At 34.7% G+C, this 25,943-nt stretch overlaps 5 protein-coding genes across 9 annotated transcripts; 3 read left to right on the top strand and 2 right to left on the bottom strand.

Annotated features, from left to right (window-relative positions):
* Positions 1-51: 51 nt before the first annotated feature.
* Positions 52-546, bottom strand: LOC110614664. Its single transcript, XM_021756274.1, has one exon. It carries the CDS (start codon positions 544-546, stop codon positions 52-54), a length of 495 nt encoding a protein of 164 aa, XP_021611966.1.
* Positions 547-2,790: 2,244 nt separating this feature from the next.
* On the top strand, positions 2,791-5,602 carry LOC110614560 (RING-H2 finger protein ATL7). Its single transcript, XM_021756122.2, has 3 exons — positions 2,791-3,608; positions 4,260-4,357; positions 4,887-5,602. Exons 1-3 carry the CDS (start codon positions 3,462-3,464, stop codon positions 5,233-5,235), a joined length of 594 nt encoding a protein of 197 aa, XP_021611814.1. The 5' UTR covers positions 2,791-3,461; the 3' UTR covers positions 5,236-5,602.
* Positions 5,603-9,831: 4,229 nt separating this feature from the next.
* Positions 9,832-13,439, top strand: LOC110615938 (vacuolar protein 8). 4 transcript variants are annotated; one of them, XM_021758177.2, is made up of 4 exons: positions 9,832-9,987; positions 10,168-10,455; positions 10,653-10,725; positions 11,561-13,439. In XM_021758177.2, exon 4 carries the CDS (start codon positions 11,607-11,609, stop codon positions 13,287-13,289), a length of 1,683 nt encoding a protein of 560 aa, XP_021613869.1. In that variant the 5' UTR covers positions 9,832-9,987; positions 10,168-10,455; positions 10,653-10,725; positions 11,561-11,606; the 3' UTR covers positions 13,290-13,439. The 4 variants fall into 4 exon arrangements, with proteins under 4 accessions (XP_021613869.1, XP_043813017.1, XP_021613870.1 ...); XM_043957082.1 differs by lacking the exon at positions 9,832-9,987 and having other exon boundaries at positions 10,021-10,455; XM_021758178.2 differs by lacking the exons at positions 9,832-9,987; positions 10,168-10,455; positions 10,653-10,725 and adding an exon at positions 10,750-11,062.
* Positions 13,440-16,851: 3,412 nt separating this feature from the next.
* On the top strand, positions 16,852-20,141 carry LOC110615639 (peroxisomal membrane protein 11C-like). Its single transcript, XM_043956875.1, has 8 exons — positions 16,852-17,041; positions 18,225-18,426; positions 18,803-18,877; positions 18,967-19,041; positions 19,120-19,200; positions 19,456-19,530; positions 19,630-19,803; positions 19,889-20,141. The coding sequence occupies exons 2-8, from the start codon at positions 18,235-18,237 to the stop codon at positions 19,922-19,924; spliced, it is 708 nt and encodes a 235-aa protein (XP_043812810.1). The 5' UTR covers positions 16,852-17,041; positions 18,225-18,234; the 3' UTR covers positions 19,925-20,141.
* Positions 20,142-20,689: 548 nt separating this feature from the next.
* Positions 20,690-24,939, bottom strand: LOC110615638 (F-box protein At4g00755). Of its 2 annotated transcripts, none has more exons than XM_021757628.1 (6): positions 24,859-24,939; positions 23,726-23,872; positions 22,634-23,050; positions 22,372-22,535; positions 21,769-21,887; positions 20,690-21,276 (listed from the first exon to the last, which is right to left on the bottom strand). In XM_021757628.1, exons 1-6 carry the CDS (start codon positions 24,890-24,892, stop codon positions 21,012-21,014), a joined length of 1,146 nt encoding a protein of 381 aa, XP_021613320.1. In that variant the 5' UTR covers positions 24,893-24,939; the 3' UTR covers positions 20,690-21,011. The 2 variants fall into 2 exon arrangements, with proteins under 2 accessions (XP_021613320.1, XP_021613321.1); XM_021757629.2 differs by lacking the exon at positions 24,859-24,939 and adding an exon at positions 24,783-24,804.
* Between the last annotated feature and the right edge of the window lie 1,004 nt (positions 24,940-25,943).

The following is a 25,943-nucleotide window of genomic DNA, read 5'->3' as shown; positions in this document are numbered from 1 at the left end:
CCGAAAGTGAAGGATACTTATCCTCTGTTTTTCCCAATACCCCATTAATTATCAGCCATGAAACTGGAAGACAAGATCCAGAGCCCTTAATCTGGTTGCATGAGGATCGAAACCAGGTATTCCTCTGGCGTCCCCGTCATCTACCAACCTCCTTTCCTCCGCCACCGATGATGGCGAAAGCGGCCGCTTAAGCCTCTTATTCTTGATAAAGCAATTCCTCATCTTCTCCTCCACCTTGTCAATTGTTGCCTTAAAATTGTCTTCTGTTCCAGCTTCATAATCATCATCTCCTACTTGCATCGGCTGGTCCCCGTCGTCGGCGGCCTGAGGGGGTGGAGGAGGGGACAGGGAGAATTGGGTTTGGGAAATGAATGAAGATAGATTTTGGTGGGCTTGATGGAGAGAGGAGTAAATTTGGAGGAGGTGGTCTGGATGAGCGGTGGATGGGAGTTGTTTAGCCATGAGGGTTGCTTGCTCTAAAGAGAGTATAAGGTCAGGCAATGGGACTGGTGGCGGAGCTTCTGATGCCGAGGCCGAGCTGTTCATGTTCTCTCTCTCAGACTCTGTCGATAACTAGAGAGTTTCTTTAGCTGGTGAGCTCTGTAGAGGATGAACAAAGAAGTCCTCTCCGCAGAAAAGTGTTTCTTTTTCTTTTCTTCTTCAATCAACAGACGAGTTCGTGGGAGTGGAATTCTCTATCAATCGTTCTAGAAAGTTCCATCAATTTGTAAATTATGGATTTTTAGAAAAGTATATTCTAGACTCCGGTTGGATATATGTGTAAAAATTAAACTATCTAATTCTTAACTCTATTTATATTAATAATATTTAAATTTATTTAAAATTTAATTAAAAATTAATTTAAATTATTAAAATTTATCTAATTTGATTATTATTATTTAAATAAAATTTAAATTTATTTAATTTTATATATTTTAATTAATAATTTATATAAAAAATATTTTTTATTAATAATTTTCATTTAAAAATTTAATATTTTTAAAAAAACATTTAAATTTTAATTTTTAAATAAAAATAATTTATAAATTTATAAATATTATTATAAAATATATTTTTATATTAAATTAATTATTTATATAAACGGATTCGTACAGTAAATAAATACAAATCAATACTAAATATATCTGAATAAATTTAAAAGTTTTTAATATTATTTTTTCAATTTTATTTTTTAAAAAAATTAATTTAATTTAAACTTTAACTATATTATTTTTAAATTTAAATTTATTTTAAATTTAATTTTAATTATTTAAATTTATTTTATTAAAATTCGATGAATCGATTATTCGAAAATTTCAATATGTTATCATCCTATTCTAAACTGGCGAGTAAATTCAAAAAGAATTAGATTAATTCTTTTTTTATTTAAAAAAAGCTGAATTAATCCCTTTTCTATAAAATAAAACATATTGGCCGTGAAACCAAAAACCCTATTTTCAAACAATACAAAAACTATTTCAGAAGCCGTTTGACCTTGAGATTAAGAACCTGGGTATTGTTAAAAAAGTCAATTCAGAAAGTGCAAGGTCATATCGATGTCGGGTAATTTCTCATTTCTCAAAAAGCTGCACATTGTAAACCATCAATGAGCTCGATTCAATCAAATTAACATGCCAAAATCGGCAAAGCTGTTTCCTTTTAGGCCGCAACGAGTCCATTAACAAAAGTGGAAATATACTCGCTTAGCCCAAAACAATTAACTTCCAATTTGTCCGTACAGACAAAAACTAAAGCCCAAATACTAAGCCGCCACCTCAAGTGTCCAGTTCTGAGTGGGTCTGCTTCATCAAAGACAGAGACCAACTTGCAGTTGGGGGCCATGGCAGCATCAATCGAGCCCCCTAACTCCGCCAATGACGTGAAGGGACTTTTAAGACTTGGATGCATTAAAATATTTTTGCCGTGCGTGTGCGTCTCAAACATTTCATTTAAACTAGATGCTAAATTATTAAGCTGCTTTCACTAGAAGATTTACCAATCCTTTATAAAGATATCTTATAAATGCATCTATCTCTTTGAAACAGTGAGTTCAAGCTGCCAATCAATGATTTAGTTTCTTGGTCCAGTGACCAACAATTTATAAGAGCGATGTGAAGCAAAGGTTGCCACGTAGACAGTGCCATGGAAGATGTGGGTAATATACTAATATGTCAACATCTGGGAAACAAAGGTCAATAACCTTATTAAAAACCTCAAGGCAGAGATTTCTTGTTAGAAAACGGCAACGTGTCAAGCCTTCTATTCCCTTGTAAAGGAAGAATAAGATGTATTCTCTTTCTCATGCTCATCATTGTTAGTTCCCAATTAGGTTACTGTTGTGTCCACATGTCCGCACAGGTTTGGTGGAGCTTAACAAGATTCTAATGGTCGGTTTGAATTTGGATGAATGCGTTTGTAATCAAGGCATATCTATCTCTAGATTGTTGAAAAAGACCACTTATAATTTAAAAGGACCAAACTTTTTCTTTGGAGATTTTGTTGATTGGTTGGAGATGGACTACTCATCCATGGCCATCAATTATGACTTAATTATAGAGAAAAAAAAAGGACACATATGCTTTAAAAATTAGGGCAGAAGCAACTAAGAAAATAAAAAATAAATTTTAAATATTTATTTAACCGTAATTTCACAATGTCGTGAGTGTTATTTAAAATGATTACTTTTGCGGGTTAAAAACAAATTCACAAGGTGTATACGAGAACGTGAAACGACATCGTTGCCCAGTTATTGGAAATAAGATGCTCTGATCCTATCCGGAAGAGGTAATAAATGTTAGAATGAACAAGTGGAGAGATGCAGAGTGGAGATTCTCTTTCTCTTTTCTCATTTTATGTAAAAAGAATTCAGAAGAATCTTTGGTACATCTACTACTTACCATTCATGCCTTTTCGCCGCCAAAACAGGCTACCTGCCTCAATCACAACCGTCTGATTCTGATATCTACCTTCTTAATTTAGCTGGGTCCCTCTCACTATGGACCCAGTCCAATGCAATTCCAAGTAAAGAGAAAGCGAACTAGCTTCTTTGCTTTCCACAACTCTCCCCTCCTTCCTACCATCTATTCAATGGCCCCCTTTCCTTTGAATCAACTTCGAGTCCATCGAAAGCGATTAGGATTCTATATGGGTTTTCGATTTTCTCCTTTTTCTCCTTCTTTGTGATTTAGTTTTTCTCCATCTTTGCATTGAACTATTGAAGAATAGTCGTTTGACTCATTTCTTGAAGATTCCTGATCTGGGTCTTTGCTACTCCCCTAGTTCACTTGTCTAGTATCGTCTTTATTGTTTTCGAGCCCGTGGGTATTCTAATTTTCCTTTTTTTTGTTTGTCTTGTTTTTGTTGAAGAACTTTGGGGTATTTTCCTTGACTTGGTTTGCAATTGGGGGTTGGACTCGTGTGTACTTGTTAATTTTGATAGTTGGCAGATCTTAGGTTCAGGGATGAATTTGGTCACTACTATTATTGGGTTTGGGATGAGTGCCACTTTTATTGTTTTTGTTTGCACAAGAATAATATGTGGGAGGCTTCGAGCTTCCGCATCCAGGCAAATGTTCGAGATTGAATCCAGGAATATTGACCTTGAACAGGTATATTTCGTTCTTCGCCATTTGTGCATGTGATTTTGTCTTTTGTGCTGGTTATCCTTGCGGATGATATCCTGTGATTTTCACAAACTAACTTTTCTGTGACTGGTTTAAATTACATTCATTGGTGTCTTGTTCACGTGGAGACTCTGTGAAAATCTTGAACTTTGTAGGGTATTTAGGTTGTCTCCAAATATTGGTAAGCAGCCGTGTCACTTGCTCAATTCTTTAGTTTTGAATTGATTGCTTTAGTGGGTTGGAGAGAGACTTCAAGAGATAAAATACCAACTTGCAGAATTATTATTTTGGTACTTTTTCGGGTTTGCTCTTCATTCCGATAAAAAGAAAGGAAACCAATTACTAAATGGGCGTTGAATGCCGAATAGACAAAGAATATGATGTGTTTCCATTGTGTTTGTGTGTAAGAAATTCAAGCTACGATCTTGAATGCCTATACTATCATATATAAGATAATAAAAATTAAAGGTAATTAAAGATAAAGATTAGGTATGTCTAATTTTAATTGACCTCAATTCTATCTGTGAAATAGGCAATTAGAACATGCCTCCTTTGCTTATCAAGTTGGTGGTATCAAAACTATGAATGCAGTATGCAGTATCAGAATCGTTTTGAACTTTTATTCTTATCTGGCAGCCAGAACATCGGATTAGTGGCCTTGAACCGGTGCTTGTTTCTGCTATTCCCACCTTGAAGTTTAGCCGTGAGGCGTTTAGTGCTGTGGAAGATACGCAGTAAGTTTTGCCACCTGTAGTTTGTTGTATTTTTGAAGAACTACATTTGTATTACTTAAAATGTGCATCCCCCAACTTCCCCCCTCTTCTCCCATCTCTCTCTCATTGATGAAGGTAATTATGTGTGTGAATTTCCTGTTATATTTGTCAAAGCTCCAAACGTTGATAAAATAGTGTGTTCTTTACTTAAGGGCTTGAATTTTTTTTTTCTCTTTTCTAATGACAAATTTGAGCCCTGAGCTGCTGATTTGGGATTCTGCACCCACCAACGAAACTTTAGAATTATTTCTTTCTTGCATTTACCTGAGCTTTTATTCATTCACCTGCTGCTGATTTGATTGATGTTCAGCAGTATATCTATTGTTTATTGTTCTTTGTTTGTTCCCTCTTGGTTGAAGTTCAAAACTTATGCATGCTGTTGTGATTAAATGGTTGTTCTGTTAGCTTTTTTGCGTTTAATCTAACATATGAATAAAGGGAAGTCCTAATGCTTTCAACTTCCATAAATCGGTTGATGCTTTTTCAACAGGTGCTCAATATGTTTAGGAGAATACCAAGAGAAGGAAGTGTTGCGGATCATGCCCAAATGTGGTCACAACTTTCATCTGTCTTGCATTGATGTATGGCTAAGAAAACAATCTACATGTCCAGTTTGTCGGTTTCCAGTACAAGATTCTTTGGCAACAAAACGTATGAGACATGCAACAGTGAGTTTGGTCCGATCTATTGATAGTCCTGAGACTTCAACTGAACACTCTCGTCAATGGCTCCTCCCTGGTTCTGAGCATTCAGAGGGGAATGCTAGTCACCAAGAGAATCTCAACACTGTTCACGGAAACCCAGAATCTGCTCAAGGAGAACCCCAAACAAGGGACTGATAAAGAAAAGAAACCAGTGTAATTAAGATATATTCATTTTGATTCCTGGAAGCTGTCATACATCTGCTTCAAGCCAACTTCGACAATTTTGGGACATTGAATCTCCTTTTTGGGGTAAGTACAACTAGAGATTTTGTGTAGATCTGTATATAAAATTCCTTGAATCCCTCTGTAGTCTGTAGGACGGTGCTGAGATTAAGTCCCATTCATTGTGACAGAACCATAGTAATCCTGAAAAGTTGTCACTGCAACATCATGATAGATTTTGAATTGAATTTCTCCAAGTATTTAGTTGAGTTACTCAAATTCTGAATGTTGGAGCACATCTAAACCTTTAAAATGGTCATGTGAGATTATTTTTCAGCCATATTTCAGAAGGAAATTTTGGGAGCACTTAATTATCCATTGTTCTCATATTTATTTTATAATCCAGAAGCCATGAATTCTTCACCTTATCTTCCTGTTATAATCTGCCCTGTACTAAGGCTGCCATCGGAGTACTAGCAGACACCCCATTTGCATCCTTGGAGTTCGCAAACTGTATTTTCCTAAGCACAGGTCTCGGGCTCACTGAACTTTAAGTCATTGTTTCATTTGCATTTTATAATTTTATTTCTATTAAATTAATATCTCATAATATAATTTTTATATTAATATTTAAAATAACATTTAAAAATTATAGTTATTTGTTAATGATATATATATATATTATTTTGATATAAATTTAATTATGAATTCTAAAATGAAAAATCAATAAAATTATATAGTTTTTTTTTTTTTTGCTTTTTTATATTTATAAATGCAATAATATTTTTTATAGGACTGAATTTATACAAAATCGTACCGATTAACTTGATTAGAAGATAACAATTTCAATCTAAGTGCTGATCAAAAGTCAGCTGACTTTTTTTTAAAAAAAAAATAATCAGCTATTCAATTTGTTTAAATAAAATTGGATAGAGTAAATCAGAATCAATCAAAATTAAAACAAAATGGAAATAGAACAATTTTAATTCCTCTAACAAAACTATTGTCTAAACCAATTAGAGGAATCCTATAGCCTAAAATAGAGGGTAGGTGTTTTAATTGTAATTTTGTACTGAGCCTCTCATGATATTATCCTAAATCCTTCACTAGATATAGCACGTTCAATGTCATTTTTTTGCATTGTTTATGAATATTGTACGTAGAGTCTCCATGATTTTTATTATAAAGCATGATTATTTATCGTAATCACCAAACCCTTTTGTCTAATCGACACAACAAATTACTTAGAATGTTGCTTTATGATTGGACGCTTGGAACTAAGTTGGTGTAAAAGGGCCAATGAATAAATTAAGCAATACTTATCTTTTCATTAATTATCTCATTTTCAGACAAATACCAATTTAACAAAAAGCTCTGACCAATCTCTGATTTGAAGATTGATCGATTCAATTTCACATACACCACTCACATGGAGTTAATTATAATGATGCAATCAAGATAATTACCGGCTCATTATAGTTTTAATTTGTTGATATCATCGAAACTCAGAAACTTAATCAAAGACAACCAACAGAGAAGCATGCAGCCTACAGAGGCTTCACTTCCCATTTCCCTGGATCATCATCAATCCTAATGGCTCTGGGAGATGTCCACTTAACTCTGGCACGTGCCACGTGTCTTGAGGGAGGGAACTCCACCCATTAGTTGACAAACTCCTCACTTACAAACCAAGTGGAATGAAAGTTGAGGGAATCTTGGCCAACCCTTAGATGACTATAGTTTAGTTCCAATATAAGAGCCATCCATTTCAATATCAATACCCAAAAAATATATATATTTGTAAATGTAATCATATAATATAATATTAATCATACCCATTTGATTAATTTGTATAAAAATTAATTTTTACAAGGTAGAAAGAGGCAATTTGGAGAGAGGAAAATAAAACCAGCGGAAGAGACATGCCACGGGGATTGTGGAGCCCACAGATGAACAAATCATTCTATTTTTTAAAATTCCAATCGATAACATCCAAGATTAACTTCCACGTCATAACATATTAAACTAACTTTTGCGCCGGATTTTAAAAATAGAGTATCCAACGTTCCAATTCCGTTCCTCATTTACAAGCCGACAAACTTGTCCGACCTTTTTCTGTCTGCTTCCCTCTGTATCTTTCCATCGTATTAAGCCGTAGCTCTTGAGTTAGTCACACATTAATTGTAGTTAAGTTGAAGCTATAGACAAATACTCAAGTTGATAAATAATGCTGCATCTGCATTCACTCTAGCTGAGGACAATTAGGGAAAAAAAACAAACCAAATAATTGAGATGGGTATCCACCAACATTGATCGCCATCACTTGTTGAAGTCACCTACTATAAATAGTGCTGTACTTGCAGCCTATTTCCTCCCATGTGGTTTCCACATGCAAACAGAAAACTGTTCTCAAAATTTGCAGCTTAATTAGTTAATCACTTTAATATATACTTAATCTTGCTACTAGTTAATGGCAGAGGTTGAAAAACTCAAGAATTCTTCTGCTGCCACTACTAAAACCACCAACATGGAGCAACCCAACAAAGCCGTTCGCAGATTTGTTGGAGTCAGGCAGAGACCTTCAGGAAGATGGGTAGCAGAAATTAAAGATTCGTCTCAACGTGTAAGGCTATGGCTTGGGACGTATGATACGCCTGAAGAGGCAGCTAGAGCCTATGATGAGGCTGCTCGTGCCCTTCGTGGAGAAAATGCTCGAACCAACTTTGCTTTGGTTAATAATAACAATAATAATCCCCACTATTCCAACACAGCCCAGTCTGGTTTGTCTCCTACAAATGGTGGGTTGGTGTCAGAATCTGATGGGAGGCACAGTCTTAGCTTCTCTTCATTGAAGGCTAAATTAAGCAAGAACCTACAAAGCATCATGGCTAGAACAACAGAAAGCAAGTCCACGAAGAATAGAGTGAGTGACCACTTCACTTTTGCTAGAATATTCCACTTTAGGAGCCAACAATACCAAAAGCCAGTGGATATCAAGAACATAGAGAAAGTAGTGCAACCAAGCATCATCGTTCCCCGTGTGGCAAATGAGCATGAGCAGTCTTCATGGGAAACCTCCAGCGTTTCAGATTGCAGCAATGAATGGATTGGGTTCAGGCAACAAGGGCTCGACTCAGATGGATCTGATATTGGGGAAGTTAGTATTGGTGATCAAGGGCTTAAGGACCAAATGATGGTCAGTGGTTGTAGCGGTGAAGGTTCAAGGAGTAAAAGGTTCAAAGTTTCCTCTACTGTAATGGTTCCACCAACTTTTAGTCATGGGTCTCCATCTTTCTGTGGATCTCCAAACTTTTGTGGGTCTCCATGTTTCTGTGGATCTCCATCCTTTTGTGGGTCTCCATTTCATGGTGAGAATTGAAGGCATGTGGTATTGATATAGATACATAAACATATATAAGCATGAATTTGTTTTAAGCATGTACAGTAAGAGACAGATGCAGGTTTGGTTTATAATAAGATCAATAATGGCTAAGCCACGAGATGATCTGTTTCTACTTTGAATTCACAATGCAAATTAAAGCTTGCTACGTTTGCTGCTGTAATATATATATCTTTTTCTTGAAAAAATAGTCAACAAAGATTATCCGTCAAGAAATATTAAGGATTTTATCATTTTAATTTACTGCACCGTTAAATATTACTATAAATATATATTAACGGGAACAATGATCGAATTCTTTTTATGGAATTAAATAATTTTATATTTCATAACTTATGGGCTTAGAGGCCCATCACAGTGATATCTTAAGGCAAAAAGTAATGGGTACTTGACCCGGTGAATCGGATTCCGCAAACTTTGGAATATAATCACTTTTTACCGCCATTTTTTATCCTTAAGTTGACATTTTATGTAATAGATTTTGATAGGCAACATCAAATCACTAAGATTTCCTAAAAGGGATGCTCCTTGTCGGCGCCCTTTTATGTAATGGAAAATTCGCAAATTTTATTTTAAAATCTTCTTTCATCATTAATGCTTTTTAATATATATTCTTTTAAAAAAATTATTGCATATGTTCAATGTATATAGTCCCTCACAAGGGTTGTTTAGTTATTAATTTGTATTAAATTAATTACAATTTATTTATACTTAAAATATATAAACATTTTAACATAAAAACTTCTAATTTATTTTTTTTATATAAAATCTAGATTATTAATTTTCTTTGTACCAACACCGCAAATAAGATAATTGCATATGGATAGGCTTCGATCGGACATTTTTCATATGATGATTACAGGGTGAAAGGAATATAATGATTATTTTAACGTTTCATTTTTTAAAATATCAAAATTTTATTAATTCCAAATTACACTTCTGACCCTCAACCCTGATTGACCCAGTGACAGCCATGTAAAAGGCTGATTCGTCACAACGTCAACTGTAAAACACTTGTAAATTGTAGCCGTCCCCACCTCACACGTGGAGAAATCTCGCCAACTTTGCTCCTCGGTAACGTAAAAGTTCGAAAAGCACATTCAAATTTCACCAGATCTCAACGGTCGAATCCTCTGTACGATCTTCAATCATGTTCGACATTTAACCCCCCCCCCCCCCATTTCCCTGCCTTGAAACACAGCGGAGTAAAATAATGCGTTTTTCTTTCACATTTTACAGAATCTAAGCAGACATATAGCTCTGACACATTTCCTCCGAGGCGAGAAGAGGAGAGAGAAAGACTTCTATCAGCAGATTTGAAGAAGGTTTGATTTTTGAATGTGACCGTGATGGTCACTAATTAGACTCTCTTTGTCTGGTAGCGTTAAAGCTCGAATAGTTTATTTGGGTTTTTCAAATTTCAGCTACTTGGGTCCTCCTGTGTTATTTATTAGGTATTTTTTGAAGTGTTTTCGACCGTTTCCTTCTGTTTCTCTGTTGCGCAGCAAAAACAGCAGCTCCTCTGCACTTCTGATTTTTTAAAAGGGTTTTCTGGGTCGATTAATTTGAGGATCAAACTGAGGCTGATTGCTGATTTTGGAGGTATTACTGCTTCCAGCTTAGAGAGAGACTGAAGTTTGAAGACAAAGCTGTAGTGGGTTGCTGATTCCTTCAAGCAAGCATCTTCTGGTAACGGGAGAGAGAAAGTGAAAGGAGTTCGAGAGGTTTGAAGATCAAGCTATATGGGTTGCTTTCTGGAGAAAAGGACAAATTCTAGTTCCTGAGGCTTAAAGGTTAGTTCTTGACGTGGATTTTTCTTGCTTTTTTATCATAAAAGAAGAAACTTTGTTTTTTATTTTGTTCTTATCCACCTTAGCTTTTGTATTTTGCCTTCATTTATTAACTCTGATCTTATTATCCGAGTTACAGTGTTTGTTTTTTTTTTCCGGGGCTCTCATTTTCCCTGTCTTGTATTTTTCTTCTCTTACAGAAACAGAAGATAAGGGAAGAGAGAAATGGAGGGCTTTGGCCTTGAATGTTGAGGAAAGTCAAAGCAATTTGAGGTATTTTTTCATAGTGATTTGATTTGTCTTGCTACATCTGAGTGGGGTTGGTTTGGTCTATTGATTCCATCTTGATAAATTTAAATACACTCGATATGAATACAAGTTGTGATGGAGACTTATGTCGTCTCTTCAAAGGAAAGTCTCTTTCTCTATCTCTTTCAACCAGCTCGAGCTGTATTTATGAGGATTAAAAAAATGGTAACAAGCTTCAGAATCCTGCTCTCTCCTCAAAGCGCAGAAGATAAATCTGATGCTATATTTTACATTATTCATGGATGAAGAGTAAAGTTGCAGAATTTGTTTATTTTTTTACTTCCCACCATTACCTTTAACAGTAAGCAAAATATCTGTGGTGAGATTCAGAAGGGTATTTCGGGTATTTGAAAGAAAACCAATTGGCCGACTGTTTAGCTGAGTAAAACATAAGTTGTTTTGTTAACCTTGATTCCATCCACGATTTTTTTATTTTTTATCTGAAAATTGTTTATTATGGTTACCATAGTAGATTTAATTTCGGTTGGCATTTAATTATCACTTGAAAAAGCTATGGTTACGACTCGTGTGGGCATCTTGATATTGGCCATTTGATTTTGTTGGTCGGTTCTTGCATTCAATGAAACAAGCTTCGTGTGATCATCAAAGAATCCCGAAGCTCCTTGGCCTGTTTGTTTTTGTTTCTGTTTTATTTTAAAACCAGTACCCTTTATTTATAATTTATGCCTGATGATTGCAACTGCTCCACTGCCTTCAAGTTTTCTATGCAAAAATCGTTTCTTTCATTTTCTTCTTAGCTGGGTCATCACTTTATGCGTTGGTTTTCTTTGTAATCCAGTTGGTGCAGCTCTCTTCATCAATCCGATCCTTGCCATATAGAAATCATGGTGGAAGATAAAGGAAAAGAAGTTATACAAGATATTCAGACAGTCGAAGACTGGTTATCATATGCGCAAGAGCTTGTTCCCTTGGCACTTGACAAGGCCAAGACTGTGAAGGGGTTTCCTGGTAGATGGAAGATGATCATTTCCAAGTTGGAGCAGATCCCTTCGCATTTATCTGATTTATCCAGTCACCCTTGTTTCTCCAAGAATTCACTTTGCAAAGAACAATTGCAGGCTGTGTCAAAGGCGCTGAAAGAAGCAATTGAATTGGCAGATTTATGTGACAGTGAGAAATATGAAGGTAAACTTAGGATGCAGAGTGATCTCGATTCTTTATCCGGGAAATTGGATTTGAATTTACGAGATTGTGGGCTTCTGATCAAGACTGGGGTGCTTGGTGAAACTACTCTGCCTTCAGCTGTGGCCGGTTCGTCAACAGAGCCTGAGGCTGCCATTCATGGCAATATAAGGGAATTGCTTGCTCGGCTTCAGATCGGGCACTTGGAAGCAAAGCACAAAGCTCTTGACAGCCTCGTTGAGGTCATGAAAGAGGATGAGAAGACTGTTTTGGCTGTTTTGGGCAGGAGCAATGTTGGTGCTCTAATCCAGCTATTAACAGCAACCTCTCCTCGAATCCGGGAAAAGACTGTTACTGTAATCTGCTCACTTGCAGAATCTGGGAGTTGTGAGAATTGGCTTGTTTCTGAAGGTGTTCTGCCACCTCTGATAAGGCTTGTGGAGTCAGGTAGCACAGTGGGCAGAGAGAAGGCTACGATCTCGCTCCAGAGATTGTCCATGACATCAGAAACAGCCAGGGCAATTGTTGGACATGGCGGGGTTCGACCACTGATTGAAATTTGTCGAATTGGTGATTCAGTATCACAGGCTGCAGCTGCTTGTACTTTGAAGAACATATCTGCTGTACCTGAGGTTAGACAAAATCTAGCTGAAGAAGGGATTGTAAAAGTCATGATCAATCTCCTTGATTGTGGAATTCTACTAGGATCTAAAGAATATGCTGCAGAATGCTTGCAGAATCTCACTGCTAGCAATGACAATTTAAGGAGGATTGTTATTTCAGAAGGAGGAATCCAAAGGCTATTGGCATATCTAGATGGTCCATTGCCCCAAGAATCTGCAGTTGCAGCAGTAAGGAATTTGGTAAGCTCAGTCTCTATGGAAATGTTGGTATCTCTTGGCTTCCTTCCTTGCTTGGTTCATGTCCTTAAATCTGGATCGGTAGGCGCACAACAAGCCGCTGCATCTGCAATATGTCGAGTTTGCAGCTCATCGGAGATGAAAAAATTGGTAGGTGAAGCTGGATGCATTCCTCTGCTCATCAAATTGCTTGAGGCCAAATCAAACAGCGTTAGGGAGGTTTCTACACAAGCAATTTCAAGTTTGATGACACTTTCACAGAATTGCAGAGAAGTTAAAAAGGATGATAAAAGTGTGCCAAATCTGGTTCAGTTGCTTGACCCAAGTCCACAAAACACTGCAAAAAAGTACGCTGTGTCCTGCCTAGCATCTCTTTCTTCAAGCAGGAAATGTAAGAAATTGATGATTTCCTACGGCGCAATTGGTTACCTGAAGAAGCTAAGTGAGATGGACATCCCAGGTGCTAAGAAGCTGCTCGAGCGGTTAGAAAGAGGGAAATTAAGAAGTTTGTTCAGCAGAAAATAGATGATAAATTGTACCCTTCTTTTGTGTATGATAACGTTTTTACATGTAAGCTCTGTTTCATTATCTGCATGAAACAATAGCCTATTATGAACTCTGCTAATCTTTGCAATCAATCTTATATTTATATAAATATACAAGCTTTCTCCTCTAGCTCTCTTCTTTTTCACAGATGCAAGATCATATTTCTGGTCCTATGAAATCCCTACCTTCATGAAATGAATGAGCTGCATTCTGCAATACCATTATCAGATATGGTCTCTCTTTACTACTCTGCATTTAATATTTTTCCCATACTTCTGCAACGCTTGAGGCTTCAACATGACCTATTATTATAATATGAATTATATATAGAAAACTATTATTATAATATTATCTGTTTTTTTATATGAAAAAAAAGCCTAAATCGTTCATTTTGTTAGTTTTCCTTCAATGAACACATGAATCAGCCGTTCAATTGATGACGAAGAGAGATTCAATTCTTTTTTATTATTATTAATAAGTAAAGTTTGACTTCATTGGAAACATTTCAAACTATTTATTTTAAATGAATTAAACTAATATGAAAGATTATGTTTTTAAAATTGCTCAAATAAGAAATTTAATATTCACTTGTGAAGGTTGATAAGAATGTGCTTCAGCTTTCTTGAATCAACCCTAAATCTTCGAAAAAGAAAATCAACCCTAAATATGAAAATAATAATTTTTGTTAAATTAGATCATACAAACATCAAATTTTATGTTAAACAAAGAATATTATATGATGAGAGCTGTGCTGTCGTCTTAAATTTTATTAAGAATTGAAAAAAAATATATTATTAAGAAAAGTTTATAGCGTATTTTAAATATAAAAAACGTTTCATGAAGTAAACAGTAAAACTTGAGCAATGCTTATCCAAATTTAAGAGGAGGAATCCAATGCATAAAGATAGTATATCACTATTATTTTTAAGTTTGTATCTACTATTATTTTTAAGTTTATTTTACTATGATTGTTTATGACTGTCGTATTTTAAATATCGATATCTGAGATAGTCTAAATTAAAAGAATTAGACTTAAACTCAACAAGAGTTCAATACGCGACTCTAAACCACATATTGGCTCAGGGTTTGTCCACACAAACCGGATTGGATGCGATCTTAACTCCAAATGCTCGATAGTCTCCATGAGAAAATAGACCTCGTGATATCCGGGATTGTGTACAAGTGGCGCTGGATGAAATTAAATAGCTATCTCACAAGAGAAAAGAACACAGTACGTCCGTACGTACTGCCAGCGTGAATATGGCAAAGGGATATAGATACAGAACGACGGTTACACATTACTAAAAGACAAAAGGGAAAGAGAATAAAAAGAAACAAAAGAGAAATAAAAACCAAGTTTACCAAAATATACATTGAGCTTAAACCATTCTTAGATCTCAGACATCATTTTGGTGCCGTCCATGAAAATGAAGGAGATCTTATCATCACCGGAGTTCTCATTCATACTCATCCATTGAGATCCATATGACAAATCACGGCGAAAATAATACATAAATCACCTAGAATGATCTGAGCTCGACTCAAGAAAGTCCACTATTCTTATTCTCTAGCCCAATAGCACCAGTAAACTCGCCATCCACGTTACTAAATCCCTCACCAAACTTAATTGGAATCATACCTCGAACCTCCATATCTGATCAAGAACTTCAAAATATGGCCCTGCAGTTACAGAACATTGCCCATTGGCTAAGTTAGATGTTACAACAAAGAGGGCTCAGTACCCCATTGAGCAGGTTACCTATAGCAAAAGAGTTCAATCTCAGCGAGCTCCAATCCATGCTGAACTACTAGATTCCCCAACCAAGTAGCAAAAGGACAGGAGAGGGAGATGGGGAAGCCAGTCGGAGGAATGAACTACTAGCACGGACGAGGGGCAGGGGAGCTCATCGAATACGATGGAGTAGAGAGTTACTCTTTTGAACCAGTAGAGAAGTATGGAAATAAAGAGTTGGAAGAAAGTCACTAGCTGGAGAAGAGGCCCAGGAGGGAAAAGACAGAGGTAGATCAGAAGCTGGAGAGGCTGAAAGAGCAGCTGTTAATGGAACTATGGGCCAAAGATAGTAGTAGTCCCTTGTTGCCGACCTATTCACCATTTGTGAAACGAATCCAATAGGAGATTATATTGAAGAAGTTCATGATGCCAACCTTGACAGTCTATAATGGGATGGAAATCCCTAAGAGTATGTGCTGAACTACAAGACTTTTATAGAGTTACATGCTCATTATGATCATTTTATGTAAAGTCTTTCCAACAACCTTAATGTGACCAGCCTGAGCTTGGTTCAACAACCTGGAGTCAGGGAGCGTCAAGAATTTTGTGGACTTGGCCAATGTATTCATCAGCAGATTCATTGCTGGAGTTCCTGCTGAGAAAAAGACGAGCTACCTAGAGACCGTCAGACAAAGGAGAAATGAGTCCCTGAGAGAACATGTTGCCAGATTTAACTCAGAAGTTTTGCAGATATCAGAGTTAGATAAAGAAATAGCAATGAAAGCCATGCAGAATAGTACGACCTCCCCTGAGCTTTTCAAGTCACTATGATCGAATGTACAGGAAATTGATACTGAGAATTTTCAAATAATGATTAGGAAAATAAACAATGAAAATAAAATGGGGGATTTTAAGAATGAGTTAAAAATAAAGATTAAAGTAATTAAAAAAAGCAATAATCAAAAAGAAATAAATCAATGAAAACAAACTCCAATAGAATATTAGGATCTATTTCAATTTTAAAAATTGATCATAAAAATAAAAATATATTTATTTATTATAATAAATTTATTCTGATTATGGAACACGCTTTATACAAATAATCTAAATTTAAATTAATTAGGAAACGTTTGTAAGATTTTAATTTATCAATTTTCTTAAGAATTAGGGAGATCTAATTTTAATCAACAAATCAAAACGTATGATAAGTTCAAGATAAACAATGTAATTTTTTAATAGGTTATATTAATTATTATTTATTATTGAATAATCTAAGTAATTATGGATTTTAAATATCTAAATTAATAATATATTATTTTAAAATTATAAATAATGAATTCTATTGATCAAATAATAAAATAATAAAATAATAAAATATTAAAAATTGAAATTATATAAATATTAAAAAAATAAATAATTATATTTATGTCTCACAATTAAGATATAATATGAAATCTCAACCTAACTCTACTTACAAATAAAGAGATTAGTCACTTAAAGAGTTTTTTTTTTTCTGATAAAAAAAAAAAACTGTAAATGGATGGGATTTCCTTTGTTTTGTCATTTTATTTTTCTCAAACTTTGTTTGGTTATTTTCCTTGTATAAGCTTATTTCTTATAATTGCGTAAACGCGCAGTCACGCAAGAATGGTACCCTCCCGTAGGCCGTAGCTACAGCCATTAGATTTGATATCTACAAATCTGAACCGACGGTGCAGATGAAGAGCAAATACGAGCAACGGTCAACAGGGGAGCGCTATACGAAACCAAATTGTAAATTTGTTTGGCGTTAAGATTTGAAAGAAAGAGAGAGCCAAACAAGGCCTTAATCAGGGGTCTGTCGTTATTAGCTCTACGGAGAGGCAAAAGAAGACACAGATTGCTCACTGCCTCTTTTTTTTTTTCTCTCTTTTGGGTGCGGTAGATTTTTTCAGAGAGAGAAAGTGAAGAAAAAGGAGATTGTGGTTTTCGAGGCTGAATCCATCGGGCACTCCACTCGGTATCATTATCCTCTCTCTCTTTTTCTGTGTTCGTATATTCAATTTGCAAGCCCTAACCTCTTTGATTGCTGATCGATTCTCTTTGAAGTATATATGTTGGTGTTTATTTGATACTGTCTGCTGTTTGTTATCTTCTGTTCTCGCGGAATTGGAGTAGGTGATTAATTACTGTAGCTGCTAATTGGGTTTTTCAAGTTTGTTCTTTTCTAATAATTTTTCTATATTTCTTTAATGAACTCGTATTCTTTCCAGTTTCACTTTGTTGTAGTGGATTTGGGCTATGAATTTGCATGACCGGAATTTCGTTGTTTAATTCCTGTCTCCTCCTTTTTTGTATGTTGGTGGTCTCCTCTGTTCCTTCTGGCTAAACGAAGAGAAAAACAAGAGAAATTTGTGTAGTTATTGTTCGTATAGGATTTTATAGGGTTAAAAAGAAAAATTGGCAAACTTAATTAAGCTTTAGATATAGGCTCACGTGGGTGGAACAATTTGCTTTTATCAGGGTCAATGACTTTCATTTTTTCTGTCGAGTCTATGACCGCTGTCTCTTCATCCTTCCTCGGCAGCCCAATAGTCGATACTTTTTACATAAAATTTTGCCTTTGTTTGCATTTTCAGAAAATTTTATTGTTTCATATATCTGCTTTTTTCCTGTGTTTAGCTGATTTCGGTGAGCAGATTTTGGGTATTTTGAGGAAAAACAATACCAGGGAATTTTGTTGTTTTGAGGATTAGGAGTGATTCCAGGTCACCACAACTTCCTAAAAGCAAGATAGAGAATTTCTATCCTTATGGGAATTAGCCTCAGTCACGCACAGATGAATTGAATACGCCTGAATGATTAAGGTTAGGTTAGCTATCATGGCTAAAGAAGCAAGTGGAACAACTATAATAACTTTTCCCTTATTCATGTTAGATTCCAAGATTTTTATGATTTTAACTTGTTCTAGTTTAAATGCTCAGTGGAGAAATTTTCTGTTTGGAATATTCCTCCTATCCCCCTCCAGAAACCAAGAGGGAGAGAAATTTTTTTTCTTCAAGCTGAAATTTTTTAGGTTTGCTTGATCAATTTGTCTGTCTTTGATGTTCAATCATGTGTTTTTCATATGGTATTGTTGTTATTCTCTTATGCTTTTGGGGGCTACTAGAAACTGTTATATTGACTTTAGCAATTATTTTCAGGACAAAAAAAATGACTTCATTGGATGCAACAAGAGCAGAACTTGGTTTATTAGTTTTGTATCTGAACAAGGCTGAATCCAGAGACAAGATCTGCAGGGCAATTCAATATGGTTCAAAATTCATAAGTAATGGACAGCCTGGTACGGCCCAGAATGTGGACAAATCAACAAGCCTGGCCCGTAAAGTTTTCCGACTTCTTAAGGTTAGGTTTCATCATGTATATGGAACTATTAGTCATTAGCTTCAGTTAAGTTGCATTTTTATCTGGTGCTGTTGGTTAACCAGGTGCCTGTTGTGGTTTATTTTTAAAGACATTTGTTTCTTGAAAACAAAGTGTAACACACTTACTGGAGGTTGAAAGTGCTTTAAATTAATTCTCTGTGTTTCCTGGTAAAATGGTTGTAATGAATGAGCTGCGAGCTGAAGGAACAATTTGCAGTATCTTTTTTTTTGTCTTGTCAGTAAACAACCGATAGATACTTCATCATGCTAGTGGATGTGGAACCTGATACTGTATCTTTCTCTTAGATTTTCTTTTCCAGCTTATTTTTACACTACTTACTTTTGTTGATTTGCAGTTTGTCAATGATCTGCATGCTCTTATTAGCCCTGTCCCGCAAGGAACTCCCCTTCCTCTTGTTTTATTGGGAAAGGTAATGGTGGACAGTTAATATTTATTTTCTTAAAGTTCATCTTGTTCTTATTCCTCTTTGTGACTTCTGTCTTTTGCTGCTTATTTCAGTCAAAAAATGCATTGTTGTCTACTTTCTTATTTCTCGATCAAATCGTCTGGCTTGGGAGAACTGGCATCTATAAGGTATGAAATGCTTATTATATCTAGATTCTTTTATATTCGTTATTGGATTATGTGACATTTTTCTTTTCACCTTGATAGAACAAAGAACGTGCTGAGCTAATTGGTCGTATATCTCTTTACTGTTGGATGGGATCCTCAGTCTGTACCACCTTGGTGGAGGTTTGTAACTTCTCTCTCTCTCTCTTCGTCTTGTTTTTATTTTTATTTGTCCCTGCAAAATTCATTTATATCCCTCAGAGAGTAGGTAGGAGAGGGGGGAAAATGGAGGGGGGTGGGAGGGAGGGAGGGAGGGAGAGAGAGAGAGAGAGAGAGAGAGAGAGAGAGAGAGAGAGAGAAAGAGCAACGGAAGTGAAGAAGAGAGAGAACAGAAAGAGTTGTTCATTTTTATCACGTGCTCCATTCTTTTTACTTCAGATTGGAGAGATTGGAAGGCTTTCTGCATCAATGAAGAAGCTAGAGAAGGAGCTTAAGAACGGTGATAAATATCAAGTATGTATACTATGTGATTTCACACTGTAGGCTGACCAAGACTGTTTCTTCCATATAACATCCCCTTCTTTTTGCTTTACAAATGTTCATTTAATGCAGAATGAGCAATACCGGGCTAAACTTCAAAAATCAAACGAGAGATCACTGGCCTTGGTTAAGGCTGCCATGGATTTCGTAGTTGCAGTTGGGCTGCTTCAATTGGCACCCAAGAAAGTTACCCCTCGTGTAACAGGAGCCTTTGGATTTGTTAGCTCTTTAATTTCCTGCTATCAGGTATATATATTCTCTATTGGAATTTAAGATAAATCAAGTTCTATAGTTTTTGTTTATTAATGGATTTCCTGTTTCTGTTATGCAGTTACTTCCATCACGGCCAAAAGCCAAGACCACATGAAGATACAATTCTGCTCTGTTCTGTTGTTCAGGAAGTTATATGAGTTAAAATAATAATTATTTGAACATTATAAATTCCGCTTTAGAGTAATTAGCCACATTCTAGGTGGAAGTAAAAGGTTTCTCACTATTTAAAGCCAGTTTTAAAATTCTGTTGTCACAGTTCACTCTGCTTATTTGTAATAGTAATAATATATTGGTGCATTTCTGGTTTTCTATACCATATCTAACTGGTGGTTTCTGGTACATTAGTAGATTGTAATTTATATCAGCTAACATGCCTAGTTGAGGGTTTTAAAGGGTGACGTGCTAGATTTTATTGTGAATATGCTTTTCAAAAATAAATAGATTGTATGTATATATTATATATGTAAAGGATAATTGAGCATTACTTGCTGCTGCAAAACGAGAACCGAGGGCTTTGCATTTTGGACCGACCACGCTCATTTCTCTATCTAGAATACGTTATATAGCCTACTGCTCGTTTTTATGGGTTTAGCTCGTGTATGAGTTGGGAGAGGAAGGACTACGAATTTAGAGAAAGTGTTGGGTCGCTAAAATAAAGGGATAGAAGTGTTAATTATATTAAACTTTAAGGATTAAAAAGTAATTTTTCTTTAATTTTATTTTAAAAATAATTTATTTTTCTTTTCTTTGATCTGGATCTTTTCATTGAAAATTAACTATATCAAACATAATGGTAGTTCAAATTTAAAAGCAAGCCCATGAGAGTGTATTTGGCATTACCATCTGAGGCAGATCAATATAAGGCCATAAACCATTTTCTCTTTTCTAATAGTCGGAGTCTCCACAATTATACCGGCCTATGAATACTGATAATGCAACAGAAGCCATTAATGAGTGCACCAAGACCTCAATCTAATGAAATAAAGATCAAAAGAGCCACCCAAAGGGTAGGTCAGATTAAAAAAAAAAATAGAAACCGCATTCCTCTCCAGTCACAAAAGATGGCATAAGTTCAATTACACATCAGAGATACTGCACATCTAGGTCGGAAAGGGTTCCCATATTCACTCTTCACTTATGTCCACACTTCCATTTGTTAAAATGTATTCTTGCAAGTAGGCTCAGAGAGGCATCTCTTCATCTAATTCATCATCTTCATGCCAACCATACTCAAAAACTAAACCTTCCTGTAGCAAATCCATGAACTGCTGTAGATCTCCTGCACGCTCCTCCAAATGTGCATTAGGGATTAGGCAGGATCCATTTTCAGGTAAGCTTGGTTGCGTGTAACTGTGAGCTTTTAAAACAAACTTTCCAGAAGGTTCAAGAATTTCAACACTAAATGGAGGTGATAATTGTCGGCCCAAAACTTGAACATGAGATATGCTGCAATATGACAAAAGAACGTCATCAACAAAGTTCTGCAAAATGCTATGCACAGGGTGATTATTGCACTATTATAGCATTTTCTTCTTCAGAATTACAGGCTGCTTAGGAGAGTGAGGCCCAAGTTTGCATCATGCATGCGCCATATCATGAAAGCAGATGAATAAAAAAATATGCAGATAGCATCAGTAACTCCATGTCCGAGTTCATTTTTCATGGACAGAGATTGAACCTCAACAAATGAATACTTAGTTTTAACAGTTTATTTCATTCTCACACGTATGACTCTATGACTCTGACTTCAACGCAGCCCATGAAAATTCAGGCATGTGACTGAAAGAATGAAGCCAACAAGATACTATTTATGCAGAATGCATGGCATCAAGAGTCATTAGCCAAAAAATGCCATCATTCCACATGACCAAGGATCCAATGGGAGGATAGAATATCAGAAATCCAACAGAACAAGAAAGAAAAGTGTGGGGAACAAACCATAAATAGAATAAGCCATCCATTTCTTGTTTCTGAACCCTACCCAACAACTCAACTTGCAAAATTCCACCTATACAAAGAACAGGCTCTGGAAGCTTGAACTTCTGCAAGCGATTCTCCTGTTCATGTAAAAGTCACTGGGCAATTAATATTTCTATGAAGAATTAAAGCATTTTCAGCTACATAGTAATTCAAGGTTCATAAATAGATAACACGGTCTGCCACCCCATGTACCACAAAACGAAATAATCCAGTCCACGAAATCAACTCATAAATAGATAACAGGGGCTGCCTCCCCATTAAACAAACTCATAAATAGAGAACAGTGTGGTTTTAACAAATTTTCAACAAATAAAATCAACTCTACCCTATGAAGTTTATGATGTAACAAGATAAGTGTTCTGGAAGAAGTAGTGATTCTAATTATCGCATTTGTTCTTTTATCATGAATGCAAAGAGATAACAACTTGATTGTTCATGATCATCCTACTTAGAAAAGTTCTTGCGAGTTGATTGGCATCAGGGTGCTCCTTCAAGTTGAGAGATGTGGTGTCCCATTGTATGAATACAATGGTAATTGCAAATGAAACAAGAAGAGATTACCTGAGCCATTGCAAACTCTGGTGAAGTGTAAGTCCATATGAAATTGTCATTAGCACAATTATCACTTGGCTCACCCGTGAATTCATCCTCTGGGGCTTTGGTATGACCCATCCGAAAGCGCACCGATTTGGAAGAATATATTGGTGAACCCCGCTGAAAAAATGCTGAATATAACAGCAGATTTTACTTCAATAAAAGACAAACCAAATGTGAAAAGAAAACAGAAGAATGCCCAACCTTTATGAAATTTCAGAATAATAACCTTGAAAAGGCCGTATACTGATTTCATTGATGACACAAATATCAGCAACAAGCTTATATGTAAGCATCTCACATGATGCAGAATCACTTTGCCCTTTACTTGACCAATATGAAGCTCCCCATGCAACCCTGTCTCTTGGTTCAAGGGTATTATGAATGCTTTCCTCTGGATAATTGTCAGTGCTAGACGCACTTATTGCATCAGCAATGCACTCTCTAAGAGCAAATGATGTACAACCTCGAGCTAAAAAAGCATATACTCTGTGCTCCCTCTCCAGAGTTTCCCATTCTACAGATTTGCTGCATCCATCTTCTGAAGGGTTTTTCATGCCACAGTTTGGTTCAATGACATGATCTACTCTATGCAAACAAGGAAACCTTCTCAAGCACAGCTGCTTACAAAGACCATTCACAATCACTGAAAAAAAAACCAATTAATACCTTTTGTAAAATAATCAAAATTGTAAAAATTCCTGATGCTTAATCTATATAAAACCTCTGATGGTCACTAATATTTCAACTAAAATAAGGATAGCAGTAAATTTCTTCACTTCAGAAATGCCGTCACAGTTTTTCTTATTAGGATGACAGGAAACTAAGACTCATACTTGTGACAATAATAAAACCATATAGTGATAACAAAGGAAAAGAAGATTCCCATGGAGTCAAATATGTAGACAGCGGCACAGGGTTGAAGGATAATATAAATCAACTGGGGTTATCACACAATGGTGTGCTCTTGCACAAGTAAGCATGTGTTATCATTATCAGTACCAGAACTTTACCATTAAATATCACTGGCATCAATTAATTTTGTAGATAGAGTACACATGGCGAAAGAAAGTTTAACAGCCAAAACATTGAACATGAAACTGGTTCCTGTTTATTGCAACCAAACTACAAATAAGAGCCACCAGCTTTTCTTTAATTCATTAGAATCACACACACCACTGCACAAATTCAATCACTGAAATTCAATGATTATGATTAGCAACTTTACCATGTAAAGAAATTCTTTGCAACAGGGTTATGCAGGTATTTAAAATATAGCATGGGTGTGAAAGGAGAAATGTATACATCAATAATTACTCACCAAACTCTCGCCAAGAACGTGAAACAGAACTAACACGAACAAGATCAGATGGATCCTCCAAACATATGAGAATCCTCATCAATGTGTCGTGGTCAAGCCAATTAAAGAAGTCGACATATGTCTCCATTTTAAGCAACTTACAAACACCTGTATATTTTTTTTTTAATCAGTAAACTTTGCTTGTCAGGAAATAAGCCAATTGAAGAAAACATTTGAAATAAGCAAAGCTCATTGTCCTCTTGAACCTCAAACCGTAGTTTCAAAGAGAATATAACATAACAAGATTCAAGAGCTTAAAAAATAACCGTGAACCTCAAACCATAGTTTCAAATAGAGTATAACATATCAACATTCAAGAGCTTAAAAAATGACCGCAGAAAGTTAATGCTTGCAAAAGTGCACAAATTTATATTTCCACGTCCAATCACAATTGTCTCATCATGAGTAACAGAAGACCAAGTCATGAACACTAGCGAAATATTCTGAAGTCACGAAGAACAGAAGCTGAAAATTTCCTAACAAGGAAATAGTAAGCTTATTGCCACCAAACCCTAACGACAAAAAAAGTTTCAAATAAGCAATAAAAAGGCATGATCATTGATCATAGCAAGGCACAAAACTAAGTAGCTGAAGTAAATTAACAGATTCAAACACATAAGCAAAAACATCAAGAAAGAAATTAACTTCAAAATACCCAGAAAAATAGAGGCTAAATCACACCCCTCACTGCATTCGCAAATAGCAATGTGGTAAAAATACTGAATTTATGTACGGGTAAAATCAATATAGCGGTAATCAAGGTCATAACGGGACATAGATCAATAAAATCTCCATAAACTCAATTTATTTTGCTAGTTATTGACTAAAAAATGAACCACCATCCAAAAAATTATTTAAAAAAACAAAACTGGAAAATTGAGACTGAATCCAGAGAAAGAAAACAGGAAAAATGAAAACGCACATCAAAAGGGGCGGATGAATGAAAGATGTATACATAATTTAAATTAAAAAAAAAAAAAAAAGTCGACAAATTGAGACGATCGAGGACGGAGGTTACGACTGAAAGAAATCGAGCAACATTTGATGGCGAAAGAAAGAGAGACATCGCTAAGAAGAAAGCATCAACTTCCTACCCTTGTTATCAGGAACGCAAATGTTCATAGACATCGGCCAAAATTCCAAAAGCCAGAGGAGGCGGTCATTATGGCAGCAAATACACGGGCTTTTATATTTAAATATTTTTTAAATAGGGGATTAGTCTGTTAAATATATTATATTTTAATTTTATAATTATTTTTTATTTTATTTAAAAAAATAAATAATATAAATATTTATAATAATTCACATCTATATTCAACGTTTTAAATTTTAAATAATAAAAATAACTTTTTTTCAATTTATATAATTATAATTAAAAATATTAAATTAAATTTAAAATAATAATAATAATAATATAATTTTTAAAATATTGTATTATTATTTTTTATTTTTTATATTTAAAAAATTTTACTTTTTTTAATAGTATTTTAAATAAAATAAAATATTATATATTTTAAATTATAAAAATTTTTTCATATTTTAAATTTTTATTAATAATTTATAATATTATATAAAAGTGACAGTAAAAAATTAATAAGAAATGATAATGTTGTAAAAAAATATGTATTTAAAAATAATTTGATTAATTAAATAAAATTTTAAAGATTATGTTATAATTTATTATTAATTTTTTTAAATTAATTTAATAATTTTAACTATAATTATAATAAATTAAAAATTATTAGCTGCAGAATGTTTATTCATAAAATTTAAATTTATTATATGGGATTACACTTTATTAAACGAGTGAAATTTATTAAATATATTAAAAAATATATAAACAAATAAAAATTTATGACGCTTTTGTTTTATAACCTGCATAGATTAGATTATTTCCTATTTCACAAATTATATATTAAATAAAATATTAAAAATTAAAAAATATTTGAAAAAAGATAAGAATAAAGTACATATTCAATAATAATAATAATAATAATAATATAAACATATTTTTAGCCCTTCAGATACAAGTCAATAATTATATGAGTATTTAAATATTTTTTAAAATTTAAATAAACTATTCAACAATTGAAATTTAGCAAATAAAACGTCTAAATTCTTACAATAGATTAAATATACCTATAGATAAATAAGCCTTTTAAATTTTAAAAAATAAAAA

Source organism: Manihot esculenta, chromosome 5, assembly GCF_001659605.2.
Source record: "Manihot esculenta cultivar AM560-2 chromosome 5, M.esculenta_v8, whole genome shotgun sequence".
Taxonomy (NCBI): domain Eukaryota; kingdom Viridiplantae; phylum Streptophyta; class Magnoliopsida; order Malpighiales; family Euphorbiaceae; genus Manihot; species Manihot esculenta.
Note: the sequence above shows the minus strand (reverse complement) of the source record. Positions and strands in the feature narration are given on the sequence as shown.